This window comes from Bufo gargarizans, chromosome 2 (assembly GCF_014858855.1).
Source record: "Bufo gargarizans isolate SCDJY-AF-19 chromosome 2, ASM1485885v1, whole genome shotgun sequence".
NCBI lineage: Eukaryota > Metazoa > Chordata > Amphibia > Anura > Bufonidae > Bufo > Bufo gargarizans.
Genome location: NC_058081.1, coordinates 189,130,733 through 189,157,842, shown reverse-complemented (window position 1 = coordinate 189,157,842; position 27,110 = coordinate 189,130,733). Strand labels below are relative to the sequence as shown.

At 44.8% G+C, this 27,110-nt stretch overlaps 1 protein-coding gene across 1 annotated transcript in view; it reads left to right on the top strand.

Moving 5' to 3' along the window:
* The window catches only part of TERB2 (telomere repeat binding bouquet formation protein 2), an 80,954-nt gene that overhangs the window by 17,339 nt on the left and 36,505 nt on the right, over window positions 1-27,110 (top strand). Inside the window, exons 3-4 of the mRNA XM_044277108.1 lie at window positions 17,537-17,621; window positions 25,084-25,223. Coding sequence (XP_044133043.1) covers window positions 17,537-17,621; window positions 25,084-25,223 — 225 coding nt within the window. The remainder of the gene's footprint in view (window positions 1-17,536; window positions 17,622-25,083; window positions 25,224-27,110) is intronic.

Genomic DNA, 27,110 nt, shown 5'->3' with positions numbered 1-27,110 from the left:
TATACCATCGGATCAGAGTTTTCTCCAATCCGATGGTATATTTTAACTTGAAGCGTCCCCATCACCATGGGAACGCCTCTATGTTAGAATATACTGTCGGATATGAGTTAGATTGTGAAAACTCATTTCCGACAGTATATTCTAACACAGAGGCGTTCCCATGGTGATGGGGACGCTTCTAGTTAGAATATACTACAAACTGTATACATGACTGCCCCCTGCTGCCTGGCAGCACCCAATCTCTTACAGGGGGCCGTGATCAGCACAATTAACCCCTCAGGTGCCGCACCTGAAGGGGTTAATTGTGCGTATCATAGCCCCCTGTAAGAGATCAGGGCTGCCAGGCAGCAGGGGGCAGACCCCCCTCCCTCCCCAGTTTGAATATAATTGGTGGCCAGTGCGGACCCCCCTCCCTCCCTCTATTGTATTAATAACATTGGTGGCCAGTGTGCAGCCTCCCCCGGCCCCCCCTCCCTCCCTCTATTGTAATAATAACATTGGTGGCCAGTGTGCGGCCCCCCCTCCCTCTATTGTAATAATAACATTGGTGGCCAATGTGCGGCCCCCCTCCTTCCCTCTATTGTATTAATAACATTGGTGGCCAGTGTGTGCGGCCTCCCCTCCCCCCCCCCCGATCATTGGTGGCAGCGGAGTTCCGATCGGAGTCCCAGTTTTATCGCTGGGGCTCCAATCGGTAACCATGGCAACCAGGACGCTACTGCAGTCCTGGTTGCCATGGTTACTTAGCAATAGTAGAAGCATCATACTTACCTGCTGGCTGCTGTGCTGTCTGTGACTGGCCGGGAGCTCCTCCTACTGGGAAGTGACAGGTCTGTGCGGCGCATTGCTTAATGATCTGTCACTTACCAGTAGGAGGAGCTCCCGACCGGTCACAGACAGCGCAGCAGCCAGCAGGTAAGTATGATGCTTTTACTATTGCTAAGTAACCATGGCAACCAGGACTGCAGTAGCGTCCTGGTTGCCATGGTTACCGATCGGAGCCCCAGCGATTAAACTGGGACTCCGATCGGAACTCCGCTGCCACCAATGATCGGGGGGGGGGGAGAGGGGAGGCCGCACACTGGCCACCAATGTTATTAATACAATAGAGGGAGGGAGGGGGGCGCACACTGTGCCACCAATGTGATTAATACAATAGAGGGAGGGAGGGAGGGGGGGCCGGGGGGGGGTGCACACTGGCCACCAATGTTATTAATACAATAGAGGGTGGGGGGGGGGCCGCACTGCCCATCAATGAAATTAAAACTGGGGAGGGAGGGGGTCTGCCCCCTGCTGCCTGGCAGCCCCTGATCTCTTACAGGGGGCTATGATATGCACAATTAACCCCTCAGGTGCAGCACCTGAGGGGGTAATTGTGCTGATCACGGCCCCCTGTAAGAGATCGGGTGCTGCCAGGCAGCAGGGGGCAGTCATGTACACAGTTCGTAGTATATTCTTACTAGAAGCGTCTCCATCACTATGGGAACGCCTCTGTGTTAGAATATACTGTTGGATCTGAGTGAAAACTCAGCTCTGAAAAAGCTTTTATGCAGACTGATCTTCGGATCCGTCTGTATGAAAGTAACCTACGGCCATGGATCACGGACACGGATGCCAATCTTGTGTGCATCCGTGTTCTTTCACGGACCCATTGACTTGAATGGGTCCGTGAACCGGTGTCCGTCAAAAAAATAGGACAGGTCATATTTTTTTGACGGACAGGATACACGGATCACGGAGGCGGATGACAAACGGTGCATTTTCCGAGTTTTCAACGGACCCATTGAAAGTCAATGGGTCCGCAGAAAATCACGGAAAACGGAACAACGGCCATGGGTGCACACAACGGTCGTGTGCATGAGGCCATAGGCTCTATTCAGATGATTCAGACGTCCATATGAATGGTCTCGATCCATTCCACAATTATGCGGAACGGGTGCGGACCCATTCATTTTCAATATTGCTGGAAAAGATGAGGACAGCATCTGAACTTCTGAACCAGTGTCAGTGTTTTGCGGATCTTCAATTTGCAGATCTGCAAAACACTTACGGACGTGTGAATGGACTCTTAGGCCTCTTTCACACGGGCGTTGCGGGAAAATGTGCGGGTGCATCGCGATTTTTCCGTGCGAGTGCAAAACATTATAATGCGTTTTGCACTCGCGTGAGAAAAATCGCGCATGTTTGGTACCCAAACCCGAACTTCTCCACAGAAGTTCGGGCTTGGGATCGGTGTTCTGTAGATTGTATTATTTTCCCTTATAACATGGTTATAAGGGAAAATAGAAGCATTCTGAATACAAAAAAAATAATAATAATTTAACTCACCTTAGTCCACTTGATCGCGAAGTCGGCATCTCTTTCTGTCTTGATCTTAGCTGTGTGCAGTAACAGGACCTGTGGTGACGTCACTCCGGTCATCACATGATCCATCACATGATCTTTTACCATGGTGATGGATCATGTGATGACCGGAGTGACGTCACCACAGGTCCTGTTCCTCCACACAGCTAAGATGAAGACTTTTTTTTTTTACGGACCCATTGACTTGAATAGGCCCGTCCTCCGTTTTCCACTGAGGATAGGACAGGTTATATTTTTTTGACAAACTGGAATCACGGATCACGGATGCAAAGAAAAAACGGAGAACTATCAGGTTTTTTTTCACAGCTCCAAAGAAATGAATGGGACCTCCGCTAAACTGTGAAAAATGACGGAACGGATGTGGATGCACACAACGGTCGTGTGCATGAGGCCTTAAAGAGGTTCTCCCACAAAAATGCATGTAATTAAAAATGTAGCATAGTCACTGAGTTATTCACTGAAATCTATCTGTATAGCGCCACCTGCTGTTTGCCCTTTTTCTAAGGCCGAATGCACACGGCCGTGAGCGGTCCGTGGTAACACGGGATGGATTCCTGCTGAGAGCAGGAGTGCACGGCATCATTGGTTGCTATGACGCCGTGCGCTTCCTGCTGCCGCCGCAGTACGGTAATACACTGGTATGATCTATACCAGTGTATTACTGTACTGTGGCGGCAGCAGGGAGCGCACCGCGCCATAGCAACCAATGACGCCGTGCGCTCCTGCTCTAAGCAGGAATCCAGCCCGTGGTTCCACAGCCCGTGGTTCCACAGACCGCTCGCGGACGTGAAACACGGCCGTGTGCATTCGGCTGAACACAGAGGCGTTCCCATGGTGATGGGGACTCTTTAAGTTAGAATATACTAAGAACTGTGTACATGACTGCCCCCTGCTGCCTGCCAGCACCCGATCTCTTACAGGGGACTGTGATCCGCACAATTAACCCCTCAGGTGCCCATGGTGATGGGGACGCTTCAAGTTAAAATATGCCATCGGATTGGAGAAAACTCTGATCCGATGGTATATTAATAGGGACTCCTGACTTTACATTGAAAGTCAATGGGGGACGGATCCGTTTGCAATTGCACCATATTGTGTCAACGTCAAACGGATCCGTCCCCATAGACTTGCATTGTAATTCTGCAAGCTGCGTTCGGGTGTCCGTCTCCTGAGCGAAATGGAGGCCAAACGGAGCCATACTGATGCATTCTGAGCGGATCCGCATCCACTCAGAAAGCATTGGGGCAGTACGGATCCGTTCGGAGCCGCTTGTGGGAGCCTTCAAACGGAACTCACAAGCGGTACTCCGAACGCAAGTGTGAAAGTAGCCTAAATTCTCTGTCCAGCTGACTGAGGTTGACACCCATGCTCACTTCAACCCTTCAACTGCCACCAGCTGCAGCAGAAAGGACACAGCCCTAAGCTTTAGGCTTAAAATAAATCTAGCAGAGCAATTGGAGCAGTGAATGAGGAGATCTCTGGATCCATGTGAGGTACATGGCTGGTTCTAACTTTGTTAGAAAGAGATTGTTGTGCTATATGATATCTGATTTTAATATATATATATTTTTTTTTTACATTACTTCGAGGATAACCCCTATAAAGTCACAAACACAGAATAATAAAATATGCAAGTAATATGCATTTTTTTTCACATATTCATCATGACTAAACATATTGGTTAAAGGCACAGGCACCTTATAATTCACAGTCTGCCCTAGGAAGGAAAGAAGAGGGCAACATATCCAACCTAACCATCAGATCAATATGTCCATATTATCCGTTTTTGGTAGGGTGGGTGCATTCCTACCCATTATAGGCGTATAGTGTCTGGAGTGGAAATTGCTAGTCTCTCACACAGCAAAAGACTGGAAAATTTCCCTGGTTAGAAGTTATCTTATTCAAATATATAAAATATCCAGTGCCAATAAAAAGAATTGGTTTAGCAAGTCATTACAAGACCTGTACCAAAGACTAGAGGACATCTGGGTGTAATCATTCATTCATCAGTGGAAAAAAAGGGATATTTACAGTAATAGTGGCTTCATTTTGGATTCTTTTATGCAAAGACAATTAAAAAAATGTAAATGCAGAACAGTACTGAATTATAAAGAGCATGGTAGTCTAGTATAGTATGGAGTGCGGGTCAGTATGAAAGGTGCTCTTCTTAATCTAGTGATGACTTTACAATGTACAGCAATAGCGAAGAATATCCAACTGCCTTAGTAAAGGTTACACTAATTTTATAATACCTTGCTCACCAGCACCAACTATAGTACAGTACATTCTTGTGCTGCCACCTTGTGTTCAACTGAAAAACTTCACTAGTGATCGGTGGGACAGAAAATTATGTGGGGCCTACGGGGTTCCTGAGCAGCTACGCAGGCCGCACATTCGTACGTCTGTGATCTTTTTAATTATTACCACTCCGCACTTTAATTATATTAGATGTATGTTAACCATTACACAGGCTCCACTGGAATAGTTCTGCCGAAAAGTCACTTTTTTTTTGTACAAGTTCCATTTTGCTAAAATCTTTGCAACTTTTTGAAAGTTTACACTACGCTCAACAGTTTTCTGAAAAGTGTGTGGGGCATTAATGGGGGGACAGGGTATATCTTCCTGATATAGGAGATGAAATCACTGAACTTATAGATAATAAAGGGTAGGTATTACATATATTTCACTGAAGCTAGTTTAAATACCCAATATTGCATTTAAAAAGTATACCCACAAACATATAAAAAAAAATATAGATAATTGATAATAAAAAATATAATTTTTGGGAGACGTATGACCCAATAGGATTTAGGCACATGGGAAAAGGCACATGGAGAAAGGTTACCGCACCGCGGTTACTCACGATACTGTTGATGGATTGTCGGTGGGGGTAACAAGTAAAATGGTAGCATTAAGGGTACTTTCACACTGCCATTTCTGGGTCCGCTCGTGAGATCCGTTTCAGTCCTCTCACAAGCGCCTAAAACGGATCAGTTAAGCCCCAATGCATTCTGAATGGATAAGGATCCGTTCAGAATGCATCAATTTGGCTGTGTTTGGTCTCCGTTACTTTTTTAGACGGTCACTAAAACGCAGCTTGCAGCGTTTTGGTGACCGTCTGACTATGCGGAGCCAAACGGATCAGTCTCGACTTACAATGTAAGTCAATAAGGATGGAGCCGTTTTTCACTGACAGAATATGGTGCAAATGAAAACGGATCCATCCCCCATTGACTTTCAATGTAAGTAGGGACGGATCCGTTTTGACTTAGACTTTTTTTTTTTATGAATAATGCAAACGAATCAGTTATGAATGGATACAAGCATTTGCATTATTGGTGCGGATCCGTCTGTGCAGATACAAGACGGATCCGCACACAAACGCGAGTGTGAAAGTAGCCTTAGGATGAAGGCTTGGACTATCCAGGATAGTGATCAGTCTGTTATTCCCAGGATACCAATTCTGTGTTCATCGGAGGGACCGGACAAGATTAATGAAAATAAAGATGAATAAATTCACATCCACTTGTAGGCAACCTACACTCTCCCTGCCTGCCTGATAGGAGTTGGCATAGATTTCAGCTGTATTTTACACCACTTTTCTGCCATTAAAGGCGTTTTTGGAGACATTTTTTATTGATGACCTGTCCTCTGGATAGGTCATTAGTACCTGTTGGGTGGGTGTCCGACACCCGCGACTCCTGCCGATCAGCTGATTGAGAAGGCATTGGTGCTCCTCACACCTTACCTGTATATGGTATAGTGACAGTGCTTGGTATTGGCATCCTAGGCCCATTGACTTGAATAGGGCTGAGATGCGCCTTGGTTGTGCAACATCACATGAGCTAGGAAAAGCTCAGAGAAGGCCTACTGCGAACACCTTCTCAAAAAACTGATTGGTGAGGGTGCCGGTTGTCAGACCCCCACCAAACAGATACTAATGACGTATCCAGAGGACAGGTCATCAGTTAAAAAGTCTTGGAAAACTCCTTAATGGCAGAAAACTGGTGTAAAATACAACTGAAATCTATTCCAGCTCCTAGCAGGGCTGTGGATTGGGATACTGAAAAGCCATTCACTTCCATTAGGGTCCATTCACACGTCAATTATGCGGAATGGGTGCGGGCCTGTTCATTTCAATGGGGCCGCAAAACATGTGGACAGCACACGCAAGAAAGATAGAGCATGTCCTATTCTTGTCCGCAGCCACGGACAGGAATAGGCATTTCTATCATAGGGCTGGCCATGTGCGGTCTGCAAAATGCGGAACGCACATTGCCGGTGTCTGTGTTTTGCAGACGTGTGAATGGACCCCAATACTGTCAGTTACAGTGGATTTATGTTGCAGATTCCACAGCACCAATCTGTAGTAAATCCTGAATGTGTGAACGTCACCATATGGTGTAGGCTGCTCCTCAGTCCTACCTCATGGAAGAAAGCGGACAGTTATAGGGAAGTAGATGATTTCTCATGACTATGGCTGACAAAACGGACAGTGAAATTAGTGATGTCAGCTAATCCCCAAAACATTTGATGGCAGATCTGACAAGACAACGTCCTCATAACTAGTGACCTAACTATGAGAGTGTGAAGAGCTGTGGTCTCTCCATATTGGACATTGTTCTGCTACATGTATCCTACAAGAAATCGTCACCCGCAACTAGATATTAGCTTATCTATAATGAATTGTTTGTCTTGTATATTGTATTACTTTATTTCCCCGGAAATGTGGGATGTTAGGAGTTATACATGTGTTAACGTGTGTGCTGCCATCTCCTGGTGCTTCTGACCAGTTCTGATGCCTTGTGTGCGTCTCAATAAAGTTATTGTTGTTATATTGTGCATTAGCTTTTAGAAAATGTACAGAGGCCTGAGAGGCTGGTTTTCTCAGAGCGTAGACCGAGACCTCATCCACATCTGGGGTCAGGAAAAAATATTCTGAGTATCATGCTCTTCATATTGATATGTCCATGCTGTCTTCAGTCTGCCAAGCTGTAACACGGCGAGAAGCCGACCTCATGACAAAATCCTCACAGAAAAGTAGAGCGCGGGGGAGGGGAGAACTAGTTGGTGTAAAGCAGGGGTCCAACACTTCAGGTGTTGTGAAACTACATCTCCCATCATGCACACTTGCTTGGCTGTTCTGTGAACTCCCACAGAAGTTAAAGAAGCATGCAGGGAGTTGTAGTTGGAGTGCCAAAGGTTGCTGATCCCTGGCCTAAAGGATGGATATTTGAGTAGTGCTGATTTTACTTACTTCATGCCATAACTGAGGTATTTGGGTTCTGAAAATGGTTTTCTGGGATTCACAAGTAAAATAAAATACCACCAACCCCAGCCCAATGAATCCCCCTCATACAAACTGTAATCTATACATAAATATATACTGCTAAAGAATATATAGTATATAGAACCAACATAAAGGGACCAAACCTGACTATGGGACCACATAATACCTCAAACAGTAAGTGGCATTTATCATGTACAGAAAGTTAATACAAGCCACTTACTAATGTAATGTGATTGTCCATTTTGCATTTTGCCACCAGTGCTGGATTGCAGGGTGGTCTGTAACCATGGAAACGAGCAGTGTATAATGTGATGGAAAAATGAATCCAGCCAGCAACGGAGACAATATGGACAATCACAATACATTAGTAAGTGCCTTGTATTAACTTTCTCTACATGATAAATGCCACTTAGGCCTCCTGTACACAAACGTGTGCGCCCCGTGGCCGTGCTGCGGGCCACAAGGCACAAACACTGACTGTGGGGCAGCCACAGGATATCGCGGACCCATTCACTTTAATGGGTTCGCGATCCGCCCGTTCTGCAAAAAGATAGGACATGTTCTATCTTTTTGCAGGACGGAAGTACGGGATGGGAAGTTCCGTTCCGTGCTTCCGTTCCGCACCATTCCGCATCTCCGGATTTGCGAACCCACTGAAGTGAATGGGTCCGCATCCGTGATGCGGAATACCCACGGAACGGCGCCCCGTTTATTGCAGATCCGCAAATGCGGTCCGCAATACGGCAAGGGGCAGCACACGTTCGTGTGCAGGAGGCCTTACTGAAGTGAGACCACCCCTTTAACACAATAGCCACATATTAACAAGACATACCATCATATTACCACCATGTGCGAGGTGTCACACATAGCCTTTTTAGGAAAATAACACCTGAAAAGAACCCATGTTAAAAATTGTCTGAAAAAAAAGCACTATAAAATAGCCCCACACAAAGGACATGGACAAGTTTTAAAACAGAATGCAGACAGGGGATGTAACATCTCTTTGCAGTCTGTTTTTCTCACATTCCCATTTATTTGAATGAATACGTTCTGTGAGAAAAATGGACAAATATAGGACATGCTGTAATTTTTTAACCGTGGACCGATGTGCCATGCAAAAAAATCACCTATGTAAAAATATCCATTCAGTGTTGAAAAGGTCGGTTTTCAGTCTGGGTTCTGTCTGTTCCTGAACAGCACTCATATGGAAACATGGCAAATGTGAAAATAGCTTAAAAGGGTTGTGTCACTTCAACAAGTGGCATTTATTATGTAGAGAAAGTTAATACAAGGCACTTACTAATGTATTGTGATTGTCCATATTGTCTCCGTTGCTGGCTGGATTCATTTTTCCATCACATTATACACTGCTCGTTTCCATGGTTACGATCACCCTGCAATCCATCAGCGGTGGCTGTGCTCGCACACTGTAGAAAAAAGCAACTAGCCTATGTGCTGTTCCTCGGTCCCAGACACTAGAAAGGTTGGCACTTTTTTCTATAGTGTGCATGCATGGCCACCACCGCTGATGGATTGCAGGGTGGTCATAACCATGGAAACATTATACACTGTAATGGAAAAATGAATCCAGCCAGCAAAGGAGGCAATATGGACAATCACAATACATTAGTAAGTGCCTTGTATTAACTTTCTCTACATGATACCTGCCATTTAAGGCTAGGTCTACACGACAACATTTGTCGCGCGACAATAAGTTTTTGTTGCACCAATGTCGCGCTACAATTTTTATAATGGCAGTCTATGGTGTCGCACTGCAACATGCAACATGCTGCGACGCAACAGTCGCAGAAAAATCCATCTCGAATGGATTTTCTGTGACTGTCGCGTCGCAGTCGCAATATGTTGCATGTTGCAGTGCGACACCATAGACTGCCATTATAAAAATTGTTGCGCGACATTAGTGCAACAAAATGTCGCGCGACAAATGTCGTCGTGTAGACCTAGCCTAAGGCTACTTTCACATTAGCGGCAGCCTTCTCCGGCAGGCTGTTCAAGCAGGTGAACATCGTCCTGCCACTTTACAAAGCACTAGTCAGACCACACATGACATCAGGGAGGGTGACATAAGTGACAAGCAGACATTAGTGGATGATGATGCAGTTCCCACACCAATGGGGTAATTTATCAAACTGGTGTAGGGTAGGACTGGCTTAGTTGCCCATAGCGACCAGATTCCACCTTTCATTTTTTATAGCTCCTTTGGAAAATGAAAAGTGGAATCTGATTGGTTGATTTGGGTAACTAAGCCAGTTCTACTTTACACCAGTTTTGTAAATGACCCCACAAGTACTGTGCTGCCGCTAGTGCATGCGTGCCGCCGGACGTCCGCTCCGGCCCCATCGACTATGTGGTAGTTTTATTCCGGCCTCCTCTCTGCATGTTTGCCGTGCTGCCGCCGGGCCTACAGCACACTCCCATTATAGTCAATAGGGCCGGAGCAGGGCACGCTAGCGGCAGCACGGATCCGGCAGGCTGTTCCACCACTGGACCAGCCTGCCGGAGAAGGCTGCCGCTAAAGTTAAAGTAGCCTAATGCCTCCTACACATATACACTCTCTCGTTTTTTTTATTTATTTTTTGCTTGTAAAAAACACCTGTTTTTCCTATATCCCAGTCTAGATCTGCCTGCGTAGGAGTAAGATGCGCCTAATTTTTTAATTTTTTAAGAGGCAAATAATAAATAAATGATTTCCATCTCTGGCACCAGAAACTAAAATCTATGCCAGCAAGGGGCTGGCATAGACTTCAGCTATAACTTACACCAGTTTCTGGCATAGGTTATTAGTAAATATGGCGACTTCCACTAAGCCCTGCCCCCTCCTGATAGGCCCCACCTCTTTTCTCACTGCTTCAGAAAAGTGTCGAGAAGCTTAAAAAGTCGCAGGTTATGCCGTATATATGGTGTACAAGTTTGGTAACTATCCTTCAATGCACCAAAAGGCCATAAAATACCACAGACCAAAAAAAAACCTTTATAGAGCATTTTGTATTTCCCTAAAAAGTGGTTGCTTCATTTTTTTTTTATTTACATGAGCATATTCCGGATGTATTACACGTAGGTATTTCCAATTAGGAGGGTGCTAGAGCTGTCACTCAGAGCAGAAGAGAGGGGCTTGGGAGTATTTTGTGCAAAGAGCCCACAATCGTGGGCGTAACACTTAGATTTTTCAGTCATGTAACCTGCATGTCCATTACATGGGGTACGTTGTGTGATAAACCCTACATTGCGCTGTAGTTTCCATTATAAATGGAAACTATAATGCATATAAACAGAAAATTAACTCCTTAGTGACTAGGCCAGAAAGGGCCTTAACCGCCTCCGGACCACCTAACGCACGATCGCGGTCCGGAGGTGGCAGTCTGAGGCACAGTCATGCATATATGCGCCATCTCGCGAGACGCGAGATGACTCGCTCAGCCGGCCCGCGCATGCGCATCGCGGGCCGGCAAAAGTTAGAGGGGGGTCACGTCATCAGCTTGCCAGCCAATGATCGTGGCTGGCAAGCTGATGATTTAAAAAAAAAAAAGAATCAGAAGCCAGTTAACACATTATATTTATAAATATAATGTGTTAAATGGCTGCCCTGCTCCTCTGCTGGTCCTTTTCGTTGGTTGGTCTCAGCAGAGGAGCACAGTTCACAGTGAGTACACCAACAGCACACTTAGCCTCAGATCACCCCCCATCACCCCAACTAACCCTTTGATCACCCCTTGATCACCCCTGTCAATCACAAGTGAAAGGAAAAAAGTGATCAGTGTAAACTGTCACTTTTTTTTTCCCACTGGTATTGACTGTTAGGTTTTAGGGATAGTTTAGGTCCCTTGGTTAGGTAGTTTAGCGATCGTTTAGCGCCCAGCCCACCGCACCGCAGTCACTGATTCGCTGATTAGCGTATCACTAATCAGCATTTGTACTTTTATAGTATCTGGAAGTGATCAAAACTGATCACAGTCAGATCTATAATAGTACTAGTGTCACCTTAGCTCGCCCTCCTCCCAAAACGCAGTGTTTGCCCGATCAGGCCTGATCGGTCGTCCACACGCATGTTCACCCACGCCCGCCCCGCCGCAGTGACAAATTTTTTATTTATTTTTTTATTACTGCACAATCACTTTTTAAGCGCTGCAGCGATAAAAAAATCAGTTTTGACATTTTTTATCAATCGCAGCGGCCTCCGGTACTTCGCTAGCCTCCCATTTGTAAAACAGGCTTGCTTTTTTTCTTGGGTAGTCTCAGGGAATACCCCCTAAATTTAGTAGTCCAAATGTCAAACAAGGGGTATTTATCTGAAGAGGCCTACAGGATTCTGACCCAGTCGGATGAGGAATGGGAACCCTCATCTGACGAATCTAGCGGGTCAGAATATGAACCTGTAGAAAGCAGAGGCAGTCTGACACAAAGTTCGGACGAGGAGGTTGAGGTCCCTGATACCACCAGGCGTACCCGGCCCCGTGTTGCTAGACCACAGGTTGCACAGGATCCGCTTCAAGGGCAGTTGGGCTGGCGCTGTCGGATTACGTGGTGAGGCATACACCAGCAGCGCAGCCCTCCCTGGACCTAGTACCAACATTGCCATACAACATGGTGAAGTGGCGAGCACCAGAAGGGCAGTTGAAGCTGGTACGGTGGCACGTGCAATAGTTACCCCGTCGCAGCCACCGCACAGACAGGCCCGTAGACCCCCTAGAGTCCCTGAGGTGCTGGCAAACCCTGATTGGCAGTCCCCAACTTCAGCTGCACCATTAGTTCCCCCTTTCCCCGCCCAGTCTGGAGTTCGGGTTGAGACAGCTCAGATCGGTTCGGCCCTGAGATTTTTTAAGCTCTTCTTGACTGCGGAGCTCTTGGACATAGTCGTGGCAGAAACAAACCGGTATGCCACTCAATTTATATCCGCCAACCCGGGAAGCTTTTATGCCCAGCCTTTCCGGTGGAAACCAGTCCAAGTTTCCGAATTAAAAAAAATTCTGGGCCTTCTCCTCCACATGGGTCTAACCAAAAAGCATGAATTGCGGTCATATTGGGCCACGAACCCAATTCATCAAATGCCCATGTTCTCTACTGCCATGTCCAGGGCACGATTTGAGGCCATCCTGCGTTTCCTGCACTTTAGTGACAATAGCAACTCTCGTCCCAGAGAGTTTGACCGGCTCCACAAAATTCGGCCCCTCATAGACCACTTCAACCAGAAATTTGCAGATTTGTATACCCCTGAGCAAAACATCTGCGTAGACGAGTCCCTTATACATTTTACCGGGCGCCTTGACTTCAAACAATACATCACAAGCAAGTGTATAAGCTCTGTGAAAGGGCCACCGGCTATACCCACAAATTTCGGATCTATGAGGGTAAAGATCAGACCCTGGAGCCGGTCGGTTGCCCTGACTACCTGGGGAGCAGTGGGAAGACAGTCTGGGACTTGGTGTCACCCTTATTTGGCAAGGGGTACCATCTTTATGTGGACAATTTCTACACAAGTGTGCCCCTCTTCAGGCATTTGTTCCTAGAATGCCAGGGCAGTATAACTACCCCACAAGTGACCCCATTTTGGAAAGAAGACACCCCAAGGTATTCCGTGAGGGGCATGGCGAGTTCCTAGAATTTTATATTTTTTGTCACAAGTTAGCGGAAAATGATGATTATTTTTTTTCTTACAAAGTCTCATATTCCACTAACTTGTGACAAAAAATAAAAACTTCCAGGAACTCATTATGCCCATCATGAAATACCTTGGGGTGTCTTCTTTCCAAAATTGGGTCACTTGTGGGGTAGTTATACTGCCCTGGCATTTTAGGGGCCCAAATGCGTGCAAAGTAGTTTGAAATCAAAATCTGTAAAAAAATGGCCTGTGAAATCCGAAAGGTGCTCTTTGGAATGTGGGCCCCTTTTCCCACCTAGGCTGCAAAAAAGTGTCACACATGTGGTATCGCCGTACTCAGGAGAAGTAGGGCAATGTGTTTTGGGGTGTCATTTTACATATACCCATGCTGGGTGAGATAAATATCTTGGTCAAATGCCAACTTTGTATAAATAAATGGGAAAAGTTGTCTTTTGCCGAGATATTTCTCTCACCCAGCATGGGTATATGTGAAATGACACCCCAAAACACATTCCCCAACTTCTCCTGAGTACGGCGATACCACATGTGTGACACTTTTTTGCAGCCTAGGTGGGCAAAGGGGCCCACATTCCAAAGAGCACCTTTCGGAATTTACAGGCCATTTTTTACAGATTTTGATTTCAAACTACTTTGCACGCATTTGGGCCCCTAAAATGCCAGGGCAGTATAACTACCCGACAAGTGACCCCATTTTGGAAAGAAGACACCCCAAGGTATTTCATGATGGGCATAGTGAGTTCATGGAAGTTTTTATTTTTTGTCACAAGTTAGTGGAATATGAGACTTTGTAAGGAAAAAAAAAAGAAAAAATTCATAATTTTCCGCTAACTTGTGACAAAAAATAAAAAGGTCTATGAACTCACTATGCCCATCAGCGAATGCCGTAGTGTGTCCACTTTCCGAAATGGGGTCATTTGTGGGGGTTTTCTACTGTCTGGGCATTGTAGAACCTCAGGAAACATGACAGGTGCTCAGAAAGTCAGAGCTGCTTCAAAAAACGGAAATTCACATTTTTGTACCATAGTTTGTAAACGCTATAACTTTTACCCAAACCATTTTTATTTACCCAAACATTTTTTTTTTTTCAAAGACATGTAGAACAATAAGTTTAGCGAAAAGATTATATATGGATGTCGTTTTAAAAAAAAAAAATTTACAACTGAAAGTGAAAAATGTCATTTTTGGGCAAAAATTTCGTTAAATTTAGATTAATAACAAAAAAAGTTAAAATGTCAGCCGCAATGAAATACCACCAAATGAAAGCTCTATTAGTGAGAAGAAAAGAAGGTAAAATTGATATGGTTGGTAAGTTGCATGACCGAGCAATAAACGGTGAAAGTAGTGTTGTGCAGAAGTGTAAAAAGTGGTCTGGTCATTGAGGGTGTTTAAAGGGAACCTGTCACCGGGATTTTGGGTATAGAGCTGAGGACATGGGTTGCTAGATGGCCGCTAGCACATCCACAATACCCAGTCCCCATAGCTCTGTGTGCTTTTATTGTGTAAAAAAAAAACGATTTAATACATATGCAAATTAACCTGAGATGAGTCCTGTCCCTGACTCATCTCATGTACAGGACTCATCTCAGGTTAATTTGCATATGTATCAAATAGTTTTATTTTACACAATAAAAGCACACAGAGCTTTGGGGACTGGGTATTACAGATGTGCTAGCGGCCATCTAGCAACCCATGTCCTCAGCTCTATACACAAAATCCCGGTGACAGATTCCCTTTAAGCTAGGGGGGCTGAGGTGGTTAAAGGGGTTTTCTGAGAATTAAGAAAATAAAATATATAAATATATTCCCAAATATAGTTAGTAGTTATAATGGCTTGTTTTGACTGGGGAACAATCAGGAGAAATGCTGATTTCAGCGGTCTGTCACTCATGAGCTAATAGTAAGTGGTTGCTGAGAACCAGCATCATCATCATTGCAGCCCAGGCCTTGAAAAGAGTAAAATCTAATTGAGAAAAGTCATGGTTATTCATATCTCCTGCAGTCTCGCCCATCTGCTGATGATTGGCAGTTCTCTACTAGAGAGAAAGGGAGAAAACTAGGTAGAAGACTGTCAGCCATCAGCAGGTGGGCAGGGAGAGCAGGGATTCATGAATAACCATGACTCTTCTCAGGTGGCCGGGACTCTTTTCCAGGCTCAGTCTGCAATGATTGTGATGTTGGTTCTCGGCAACCACTTATTTTTAACTTATAAATGACAGACTCACCTGTCACTACTTTATTCTGCCGTTAGTATGGGCAGCATAAAGTTGATGACAGGTTCCATTTAATATGATCTTTAGCTGAGTCTCTTTAAGAAAAGGAGTACATGAGGAGACATGAAGTACACAAAGGAGGTGGGGTGTGGATAATGAACATCAGCACTTGTACACAGTCTCCATTACCACAGTCTGTCCTGTCCGTCCTCTCTGTACTTGACTCCTCATGGACTCTATTCCTACAGAGATTCAGCTAAAGATCTTATCAGCAGTATTCAGGATCATAATCCCTGACGAGCAGAGAGGAGGATGAGGCAGCTCTTTACCTGTGAAGTAACTTGTCCTTCTGTGTGATTAGAAAAGGTTTTGTGTGGACTAATGGGACGGCGGACATTTTATTTCTCTTGATGATTGCTCCCTAGACAAAATGATCCAATATAACTAATGAGAGGTATTTGGGAATATATTTATAATAAAGTAATATTTAAGTATTTTCATTTTCTTAATTTGCATTTCAGCAGCCATAACTTTTGCATTTATTGATGTAGCTATATAAGGCCATGTTTGATTTATTTTTGGCGCTGTTTGGGGGTACATATAAAATATGGTGTTATTTATTTATTTTTCCTGCACAAATATAGAAACAATTATTTAGACTTTTTTTTTTTTTTTTTTTACGCTGTTCATGTTTCCCATGAATTAATTCTTCAGGTTATTTCGATTGTGTGGATACCTAATATGTGTACGGCTTTTTTGTTTGTTTAATGTGTGCACAATAAAATGTATTTTATGGTATATAATGGCATTTTAAAAAAATATACTTTTTTTTGCATTATGAATACCATTCTTTTTTAAATTTATGAGATTACTTTATGAGATTACTATTTTATAACTTTGTTTTATACTAGTATAATGTACAATGGTCCCTCACGTTACAATATTAATTGATTCCGGGACAACCACTGTATGTCAAAATCATTGTAAGTTGAGTCCATAACTCTATGGAAAACTAGTAATTGGTTAAAAAAAAAAATAATCACATCCCAGAATAAGAAAATCTGAAGTTAAAAAAAAAAAATAGACAGATAATCCAAGACATATAACGTAAGTCCTTAAGAAAAACAGTTAGGAATAGATTCTGTGCCGAGGGCAGGAGCTTCTTCAGGGTCTAGTATAGTACATACATGTACCAGAAATAAGAAATGGAGTTGAAGCTCATCCTCGCACAGCCAGGGGGCAGTACAGAACATTTAGTAACACAGAGGAGCTACTAGACAACCAATACAGGTATTTTACGAGTGAAATGGCCATATTGATCTGTTGGATCAGAGTCTGAGGCATTGTATGTTGAGTCTAGTTTCAACTTACAAAGGCCCAGAAAATACAATTTTATTCTGAAAATATTGTATCCTGAGGCCACTGTATCTTGAGTGACCACTGTGTTGGCACACTCCTGGCTGCTAATACATAATGCTCTGTGTCTCTATCAGACAGGCAACACTTGAACAGACAGCTCTAGGGGTCCTTGTAGGTCCTCAGGGCTGACTGCTGATGGCTCCACCAGTTTCTGATTGCTTTACTAGAATTAAGGGTTAACAGCTGGGATCAGACGGGATCAGACCTTCTCCTGACCCTACCTCTACGGCAGGGACCTGTTCTATGAACTGGAGATAAACAGCTGGTTCTTAGAGCAGGAACACTCCAGGAGCCGCTAACCTCCTTCTACTGCAGCTACACCATAAGATGGTGCAGCAGACTGAGAACCTGCACTGCCTGCCATCAAACAATGGAGGGTGGTTGTTCAGTGGTTAATTGTGCACCATAACCCTCTTTATTTAACAGTTATTCTAGCCACAGGCATAGGTGATAAATATTAGATCTGTGGGGGGACCCTTACAATAAGCCCTGCCCCCCATCACACAACTGTGGTGGATGGGGAGTTTGAATAGAAGACGGAACAAGCTCCGGCTCCATTAAAACTCTTTGGTAGTTACAAAAACAGCCCATTTGATACATCTGTTTCATTTTCAGAGTCTGAAGATGGCATCATTACAAACTCAAGCCATCAAGCCGATTATCTCTTCAGTATGGATGCATCTCACCATGACACTCAGAGGTATGTATGATTTTATAGAAAACTGTTACTTATAAAAATATGGTAACATTCCAAGTGATATGAGCAGTGTCAGACTGAAGTCCCCTTGTCCTACCAGAGAAAATGATTATGAGAGCCCACCTTCTGTGTATATAGGACTATAAGGGCTCTGTTTCACTACAGGACTATTATTAGCCGAGCTTGGGCCTATAAGAGGATCCCTCTGGTGCTCTGGTGGGCCAGTCCGACCTTGGATATAAGAAGCAAGTAACAGCTTAATTGTCATTCTGTGTGGATATTTGGCAAGTAGTAATTACATAGGGTCATTTATTACACAGAAATACGCTTATATTAGGCGTATTTCTGGCGCAGAGTCAGCGACTTTTCCCTGCTCATGCCAGGTCTAAAAAAGTGGGCATGTTGTGTTGGCGGGGAAGAGGGCGGGCCGGCAGGCCTGTCTCATTCATCCTTTTCTACACATGTTTTATAACTTCATAACTTTGGCAGATCCACCGCCATCTATAAGGTTTATTAGGACTGGCGTCTTAAACACGTCTTAATAAATGATCCCCATAGTTTTTAAAACATGTTACTAGGGAAAAGGAAACATATAGGTCCAACAATAAAAATGTGTTTTTGACAATAGGAAAAGACACTTCCATACAGGGGCGGACACAGATAGCAGAGGGCCTCTGTGCAAGTAATGCACCTGGCCGCCCTTCCCCAAACCACACATACAAATATAAACATATACGTGCAAATAAAAAACATCTAGTTAATATGGGTCAATATGTTTACAATATGTATATACTGTATATTTTTTCATACTAGACCACACCTCTAACTCATAGCATAACTATACGCACCCAGTCCCCTTAATGCCCTGTGAGGAATATGGATTAATATTTACTGTCAGCCATGTTCCCACATCAACCATCTGCTGAAAGGTAGCAAAGGTAGTGAGCTCCACAGGGGGACCCAGCTTCAAAGTGAGCCAGATGGCAGAGAGCCTCTAGCAGTCCACCTTTGTTTACATTTCTCACCTCCATTAGCCAGCCAGGAACCCAGCAAATGGAACAGGAAAAACTTCCCTGCAGGGGGTCTAGGCCATTCCCCAGTTCAATGCACATTATCAAACATCATGGAACCGGCGATTTATAAGGAATTATGAATCGCCCGTCCTTCACAGACATAAACCAGATGCATATTTGTGTCCCTGTGGCCACGATGAACAGGCCCGTGGTCATAGCTTGGTGGTGGGATGCCAGGGAAGGGAGATATACATATCTCCCCTCCCTGACATATATACATATCGCCCCACCGAAACCAAATAACGGTACCATGCTTGGTCTCTACTGGTAGCTGGAACCCAGGCGGATCCATTGATCCCAGAACCACCTCCCTGCGACATTCTGGTCTGGAGCCATGAGTTTTAATTGGTTTTGTGGCTCATGTGCTGCCAGCCCAGCAGAGGGGGGTGGACCCCTCCCAGAGGCCAGGAGGGGAGGGGCCGGCTACAGATTAAAAGGCTTGTGCCAGAAAGTGGGCGTGTATTTTCTCTGAAGGAGGGTCACATTGTGCCATGTGTTTAACGGGACCTGCAACCTGCTGACATCCCTGCCCTCCATGTGACTATAGCAAAGGACTCCTCACAACCCAAAAGGACTCATCAATCTGGTAAACTGACTTTTGCTCTGTTTAATCCTATTTGTACCATACCACCTGTATTTGTAACCTCAGACCACTGTAAATATCCTTGTGTGTATAGTGTATTGTCTAGTGAGCCCTTAAGGCGATTAAATCTATAATTTAATCTTGTGCTGTCTTGTATCTCGATCACGAATCCCCACATCCATGTTTTGGCCTAGTAATACGCAACCGCGGGTTGGTTTCTTACCCTATATAATCCCGTTAGCGGACCGGGCTTATATCAAACAAAGAACTGGTGGCAGTCTTTTCCGGGCTGAGAACGCACTGTTTCACTGGGGCAGTGAAAATGCTTTCTCAGCTTGTTGCCTCTCTGTGCCCGTGTGGACAGGAGGAATCTGTGGAAACTGTACCAAGACTGACCTTACCCGCTTCTCCAGGAGGGTGTAACATTACACCTTGGTATCCAGTGACTATACCGTATCTCGTGAGCTCAACGTGGTTGACGTCCGACGTCAGTCGGGGTGCGGTATTCATCACATGCCCCCACATAGTAATTATTCCCTCTTTGTGCCAGTACATAGTAGTTATGCCCACACTGTGCCCGCTTCACAGTAGTAATTCCCCCTTTGTGCCAGTACATAGTTATGCCCACACTGTGCCCGCTTCACAGTAGTAATGCCCAGATATGTGCCCCTGACAGTAGCTATGCCCAGGAATGTGTCCCCTGACAGCAGTTATGCCAGATATGTGCCCCTTCACAGCAGTTATGCCAGATATGTGCCCCTTCACAGCAGTTATGCCAGATATGTGCCCCCTTCACAGGAAGTAAAAAAAAAATGCTCACCTAGTTCCTCATGATCACAGCTCAGCAGCCGCCTCTCCACAGCAGCAGCAGGATGTAGTGTCACATACAGTTGCAAGAAAAAAGTATGTGAACCCTTTGGAATGATATGGATTTCTGCACAAATTGGTCAAAAAATGTGATCTGATCTTCATCTAAGTTATAACAATAGACAATCACAGTCTGCTTAAACTAAGAACACACAAAGAATTACATGTTACAATGTTTTCATTCAACACACCATGTAAGCATTCCCAGTGCAGGTGGAAAAAGTATGTGAACCCTTGGATTTAATAACTGGTTGAACCTCCTTTGGCAGCAATAACTTCAACCAAACGTTTCCTGTAGTTGCAGATCAGACGTGCACAACGGTCAGGAGTAATTCTTGACCATTCCTCTTTACAGAACTATTTCAGTTCAGCAATATTCTTGGGATTTCTGGTGTGAATCGCTTTCTTGAGGTCATGCCACAGCATCTCAATAGGGTTGAGGTCAGGACTCTGACTGGGCCACTCCAGAAGGTGTATTTTCTTCTGTTTAAGCCATTCTGTTGTTGATTTACTTCTATGCTTTGGGTCCTTGTCCTGTTGCAACACCCATCTTCTGTTGAGCTTCAACTGATGGACAGATGGCCTTAAGTTCTCTTGCAAAATGTCTTGATAAAATTGGGAATTAATTTTTCCTTCGATTATAGCAATACGTCCAGGCCCTGACGCAGCAGAGCAGCCCTAAACCATGATGCCGCCACCACCATACTTCACAGTTGGGATGAGGTTTTGATGTTGGTGTGCTGTGCCTCTTTTTCTCCACAGATAGTGTTGTGTGTTTCTTACAAACAACTCAACTTTGGTTTCATCTGTCCACAGAATATTTTGCCAGTACTGCTGTGGAACATCCAGGTGCTCTTGTACAAACTGTAAATGTGCAGTAAACTGTAAACGTTTTTTTTAGACAGCAGTGGCTTCCTCTGTGGTATCCTCCCATGAAATCCATTCTTGTTTAGTGTTTTACGTATTGTAGATTCGCTAACAGGGATGTTAGCATATGCCAGAGACTTTTGTAAGTCTTTAGCTGACACTCTAGGATTCTTCTTCACCTCATTGAGCAGTCTGCACTGTGCTCTTGAGTCATCTTTACAGGACGGCCACTCCTAGGGAGAGTAGCAGGAGTGCTGAACTTTCTCCATTTATAGATAGTCTGTCTTGACATGGACTGATGAACAGCAAGTCTTTTGGAGATACTTTTTTAACCCTAGAGCATCTCAGCTCTGTACAGAAAAAAGGATGCCATATTTTTAATAAAGATAAAAAAAAGATTTTTAGCTCAAAATGTGTACAATGCAATAATAAAACAAAATTCCCCCCAAAGGCATACATACATTGAATACACAATTGTACCAAACTTTAACTTGACTTTTTCAACGGCTTTTGTTGTGTTAAAAGGGTTTTCCAAGACTTTTATACTGATGGCCTAACCTCGGAATAAGTCATAAGTATCTGATCTTGGGGGTCCATCATATGGGACCCCCCGCCAATCAGCCATTTGAGAAGGCACCAGTGCTCCTTCTCCGTGCTTACCTAGCACAGTGCCATACATTGTATAGGGGCTGTGCTTGGTATCTTTCTCACCACTATTCACTTCTATAGGGCTGATTTGTGCCTAGGCAACTTGACCAATGAACATGTCATCACTGGCCTAGGAAAAGCTGAGAGAAGGCAGCAGAGTGACTGCAAGCGCCTCTGCCTTCTCAAACCGCTGATCAGGGAGGGTCTGGGTGACCACCATCGATCACATATTGGTAATCTATCCTGAGATAGGTCATCAATATTAAAATCTCGGAAAACCCCTTTTAGTGCCTATTTAAAGTCTGCTGCAACTGTATATTAAGGCCTGATTTACACATCAGTGTTTGGTCAGTGTTTTACCATCAGTGACTGTGAGCCAAAACCAGGTGCGATTCAAAAACACAGAACAGTTGCAGATCTTTCCATTATACCCAGGGGCGTAAATAAAAAAACACTAGGCCCTAAAGCAAGAATCTAAATTGGGCTTACATGCCCTTTCATAGCCCCTCCCACACTGCATCTATTTTACCTTGTACCTCACATATCAGCACATATCAGTACACTGCAGCTTATACTACTACATACCTGTGTCCACTGCATCTATTATACTTTATAATAGATGTTTTATATATATATATATATATATATATATAGTGGTCCCTCAAGTTAAAATATTAATTGTAGGTCATCAGTATCTGATCGGTGGGGGTCTGACACCCAGGACCCCCACCGATCAGTTCTTTGAGAAGACACCAGCACTCCTGTGAGCGCCGTGTCAAACACAGCGTCATACATTGTATAGCGGCTGTGCTTGGTATCGAGTTTAGACTCATTGAAGTGACTGGGGTTAAGCTGCAATACCAAGCACAGCTGCTATGTACAGCGTTATGCTTGGTAGGCACGGAGAAGGCTGCGGAGCACCAGTGCCTTCTCAAACAGCTCAGCGTTGGTGGTCCCTGGTGTCAGACCCCCACCTATCAGATACTGATGACCTATTCTGAGGATAGGTCATCAGTATCCTCGAAAATCCCTTTAATTAAGGGCTGGAATGTGTTTAAAGGGGTTGTCTCATCATAGACAATGGGGGCATATCGCTAGGATATGCCCCCATTGTGTTATAGGTTCTGTGACCCGCACCTACACTGTGCAAAAATATAAACGCAAAACTTTCGGTTTTGCTCCCATTTTGCATGAGCTGAACTAAAAGATCTGTAACATTTTCTACATACACAAAAGACCCATTACTCTCAAATATTGTTCACAAATCTGTCTAAATCTGTGTTAGTGAGCACTTCTCCTTTGCCGAGATAATCCATCCCACCTCACAGGTGTGGCATATCAAGGTGCTGATTAGACAGCATGAATATTGCACAGGTGTGACTTAGACTGCCCACAATAAAGGCCACTCTGAAATGTGCACAGTTTTGCCTTACTGGGGGGGTGGGGAGGTCCGGGTGTCAGAAAACCAGTCAGTACCTAGTGTGGCCACCATTTTCCTCACGCAGTGCAACATATCTCCGTTGCATAGAGTTGATCAGGTTGTTGATTGTGGCCTGTGGAATGTTGGTCCACTCCTCTTCAATAGCTGTGCAAAGTTGCAGAATATTGTCAGGAACTGGAACACGCTGTCGTATACGCCGATCCAGAGCATCCCAAACATGCTCAATGGGTGACATGTCCGGTGAGTATGCTGGACATGCAAGAACTGGGATGTTTTCAGCTTCCAGGAATTGTGTACAGATCCTTGTAATATGGGGCTGTGCATTAACATGCTGCAACATGAGGTGATGGTCGTGGATGAATAGCACAACAATGGGCCTCAGGATCTCGTCACGATATCTCTGTGCATTCAAAATGCTATCAATAAAATGCACCTGTGTTCGTTGTCCATAACATACGCCTGCCCATACCATAACCCCACCACTACCATGGGCCACTCGATCCACAACGTTGACGTCAGCAAACTGCTCACCCACACAACGCCACACACGCTGTCTGCCATCTGTCCTCAACAGTGAAAACTGGGACTCATCCGTGAGCAGAATGCCTCTCCAATATGCCAGATGCCATCGAATGTGAGCATTTTCCCACTCAAGTCAGTTACGACGACGAACTGCAGTCAGGTCCAGACCCCGATGAGGACGACGAGCATGCAGATGAGCTTCCCTGAGATGGTTTCTGACAGTTTGTGCAGAAATTCTATGGTTATGCAAACCAATTGTTGCTGCAGCTGTCCGGGTGGCTGGTCTCAGATGATCATGAAGGTGAACATGCTGGATGTGGTGGTCCTGGGCTGATGTGGTACAAGTGGTCTGCGGTTGTGAGGCCGGTTGGATGTACTGCCAAATTCTCTGAAACGCCTTTGGAGATGGCTTATGGTAGAGAAATTAACATTCATTGCATGGGCAACAGCTCTGGTAGACATTCCTGCAGTCAGCATGCCAATTGCAAGCTCCCTCAAACGTTGCGACATCTGTGGCATTGTGCTGTGTGATCAAACTGCATATTTCAGAGTGTCCTTTTATTGTGGGAAGTCTAAGGCACACCTGTGCAATATTCATGCTGTCTAATCAGCACCTTGATATGCCACACCTGTGAGGTGGGATGGATTATCTCGGCAAAGGAGAAGTGCTCACTAACAGAGATTTAGACAGATTTGTGAAAAATATTTGAGAGTAATGTTTTTTTTTTGTGTATTTAGAAAATGTTTCAGATCTTTGAGTTCAGCTCATGCAAAATGGGAGCAAAACCGAAAGTGTTGCGTTTATATTTTTGCTCAGTGTATATAGAGAACGGAGCCTCGCAAGGTGGTGGCTGGAGGACTCCGGTCCGGCCGCCTCCAAGTCGGCTCCCCATAGAAGTGTATGGGAGCGTACCGTGCATGTGCGGCCCTGCTCCCATTCATTTCTATTGGGCCGAAAAAATAGCCGAGCCAGCGCTCGGCCATTTTTCCTGGCCCCATTGAAAATGAATGGAGGGCGGCTGCGCATGCGCAGTGTACCCTCCTTTACTTGCAGGGCTCCGTTCCTAATATATAAGACAATAGGGGAATATCCTAGCAATATGCCCCCATTGTCCATGATGAGAAAACCCCTTTAACATAAAGAAAAAAGCCACTCACCTCTTGTAAGCAGCTCCATTCCAACACCGCAAGGCCTGTCCCCACTGCTTCCGGTCCCCTATGGACGTGAACATGACCACGGACAGGACATCACAGTTCCATAGGAGACTGGAAGCAGTGGGGACAGAATTTTGGTGCTGGAAATGAGTGGGGGTTAATAGGTGAGTGGGATTTTTTTTCTTTATTTTAAACACATTCCAGCCCTTAATTTATTTTGGCTTGGAGGGTCAGACAACCCCTTTATTGCATCTGTGATGTGATGTTTTGTTATAAGACTTATGGGTTTTATTGTTTCTTTTTTCTTAGAATATATAATAGTCTGGAGTACATTGAAAACAAAGCTACTGTGTTTCATGCAAGCTTCCTGAGATCACATATCCAATTTAAAACTAAAACTATGGTCATACTAGGGCACTTTATACTCCCCCCACCATCTCTGCATGAAGGTTGGTGACTGTCCTTGATAACTATTATATGTGTTGCCTACCTATTTATTGTTTGACTAACCAATCAACCAATCTCTATCTTTCTCTATTGTATCTTATATTGTCTATCTACCTTCTTATCTATCTTTTTATCTATCTATCTTTCTATATTATACCATCTGTCTATGTATTTATATGTCTATATTATATTATCTGTCTATGTATTTATCTGTCTGTCTATATTATATGTCTATGTCTACATCACTGGAAGATTTCAGTGCAAAGTGACTACTGATGTTCAGTGCAATGTTTCATTACACACCTTCGAACCTTTCTCGTGCCCAGTGGGTGGACCAAAACATTGCCTTGATTGTGGATGAACTTTTTACATAGATTATAAATTGTGTGCGAACTGTAAAATGTCATTTAAAGATGAATAATTTTCTTGATGTCATAGATCACAGATTTGGAGTTCTCTGTCTCTTTTTGGCCTCATGCACACGACAGTTTTTTTTCACGGCCCGCAAAAACGGGGTCCGTGGGTCCGTGATCCGTGACCGTTTTTTCGTCCGTGGGTCTTCCTTGATTTTTGGAGGATCCACGGACATGAAAAAAAAGTCGTTTTGGTATCCGCCTGGCCGTGCGGAGCCAAACGGATCCGTCCTGAATTACAATGCAAGTCAATGGGGACGGATCCGTTTGATGTTGACACAATATGGTGCCATTTCAAACGGATCCGTCCCCATTGACTTTCAATGTAAAGTCTGGAGTTCTTTTATACCATCGGATTGGAGTTTTCTCCAATCCGATGGTATATTTTAACTTGAAGCGTCCCCATCACCATGGGAACGCCTCTATGTTAGAATATACTGTCGGATATGAGCTACTTCGTGAACCTCAGATCCGACAGTATATTCTAACACAGAGGCGTTCCCATGGTGATGGGGACGCTTCAGGTTAGAATACACTACAAACTTTGTACAAGACTGCCCCCTGCTGCCTGGCAGCACCCGATCTCTTACTGGGGGATATGATAGCACAATTAACCCCTTTAGGTGCGGCACCTAAAGGGGTTAATTGTACTATCATATTCCCCTGTAAGAGATCAGGGCTGCCAGGCAGCAGGGGCAGCCCCCCCCTCCCCAGTTTGAATATCGTTGGTGGCACAGTGTGCCCCCACCATCGCCCCCCCCTCCCTCTATTGTATTAAATCGTTGGTGGCACAGTGTGCCAACCACCATCGGCCCCCCCTCCCTCCCTCTATTGTATTAAATCGTTGGTGGCACAGTGTGCCAACCACCATCGGCCCCCCTCCCTCCCTCTAATGTATTAAATCGTTGGTGGCACAGTGTGCTAACCACCATCGCCCCCCCCCCTCCCTCTATAGCAGTAACATTGGTGGCAGTGTGCGGTCTCAACAGTAGAAGATTCATACTTACCGGCTTGCTGCTGCGATGTCTGTGTCCGGCCGGGAGCTCCTCCTACTGGTAAGTGAAAGGTCTGTGCGGCGCATTGCTAAAGAACTGTCACTTACCAGTAGGAGGAGCTCCCGGCCGTTCACAGACATCGCAGCAGCAAGCAGGTAAGTATGAATCTTCTACTGTTGAGACCGCACACTGCCACCAATGTTACTGCTATAGTGGGAGGGGGGGGGGCGATGGTGGTTGGCACACTGTGCCACCAACGATTTAATACAATAGAGGGAGGGAGGGGGGCCGATGGTGGTTGGCACACTGTGCCACCAACGATTTAATACAATAGAGGGAGGGAGGGGGGCCGATGGTGGTTGGCACACTGTGCCACCAACGATTTAATACAATAGAGGGAGGGAGGGGGGGGCGATGGTGGGGGCACACTGTGCCACCAACGATATTCAAACTGGGGAGGGGGGGGTCTGCCCCCTGCTGC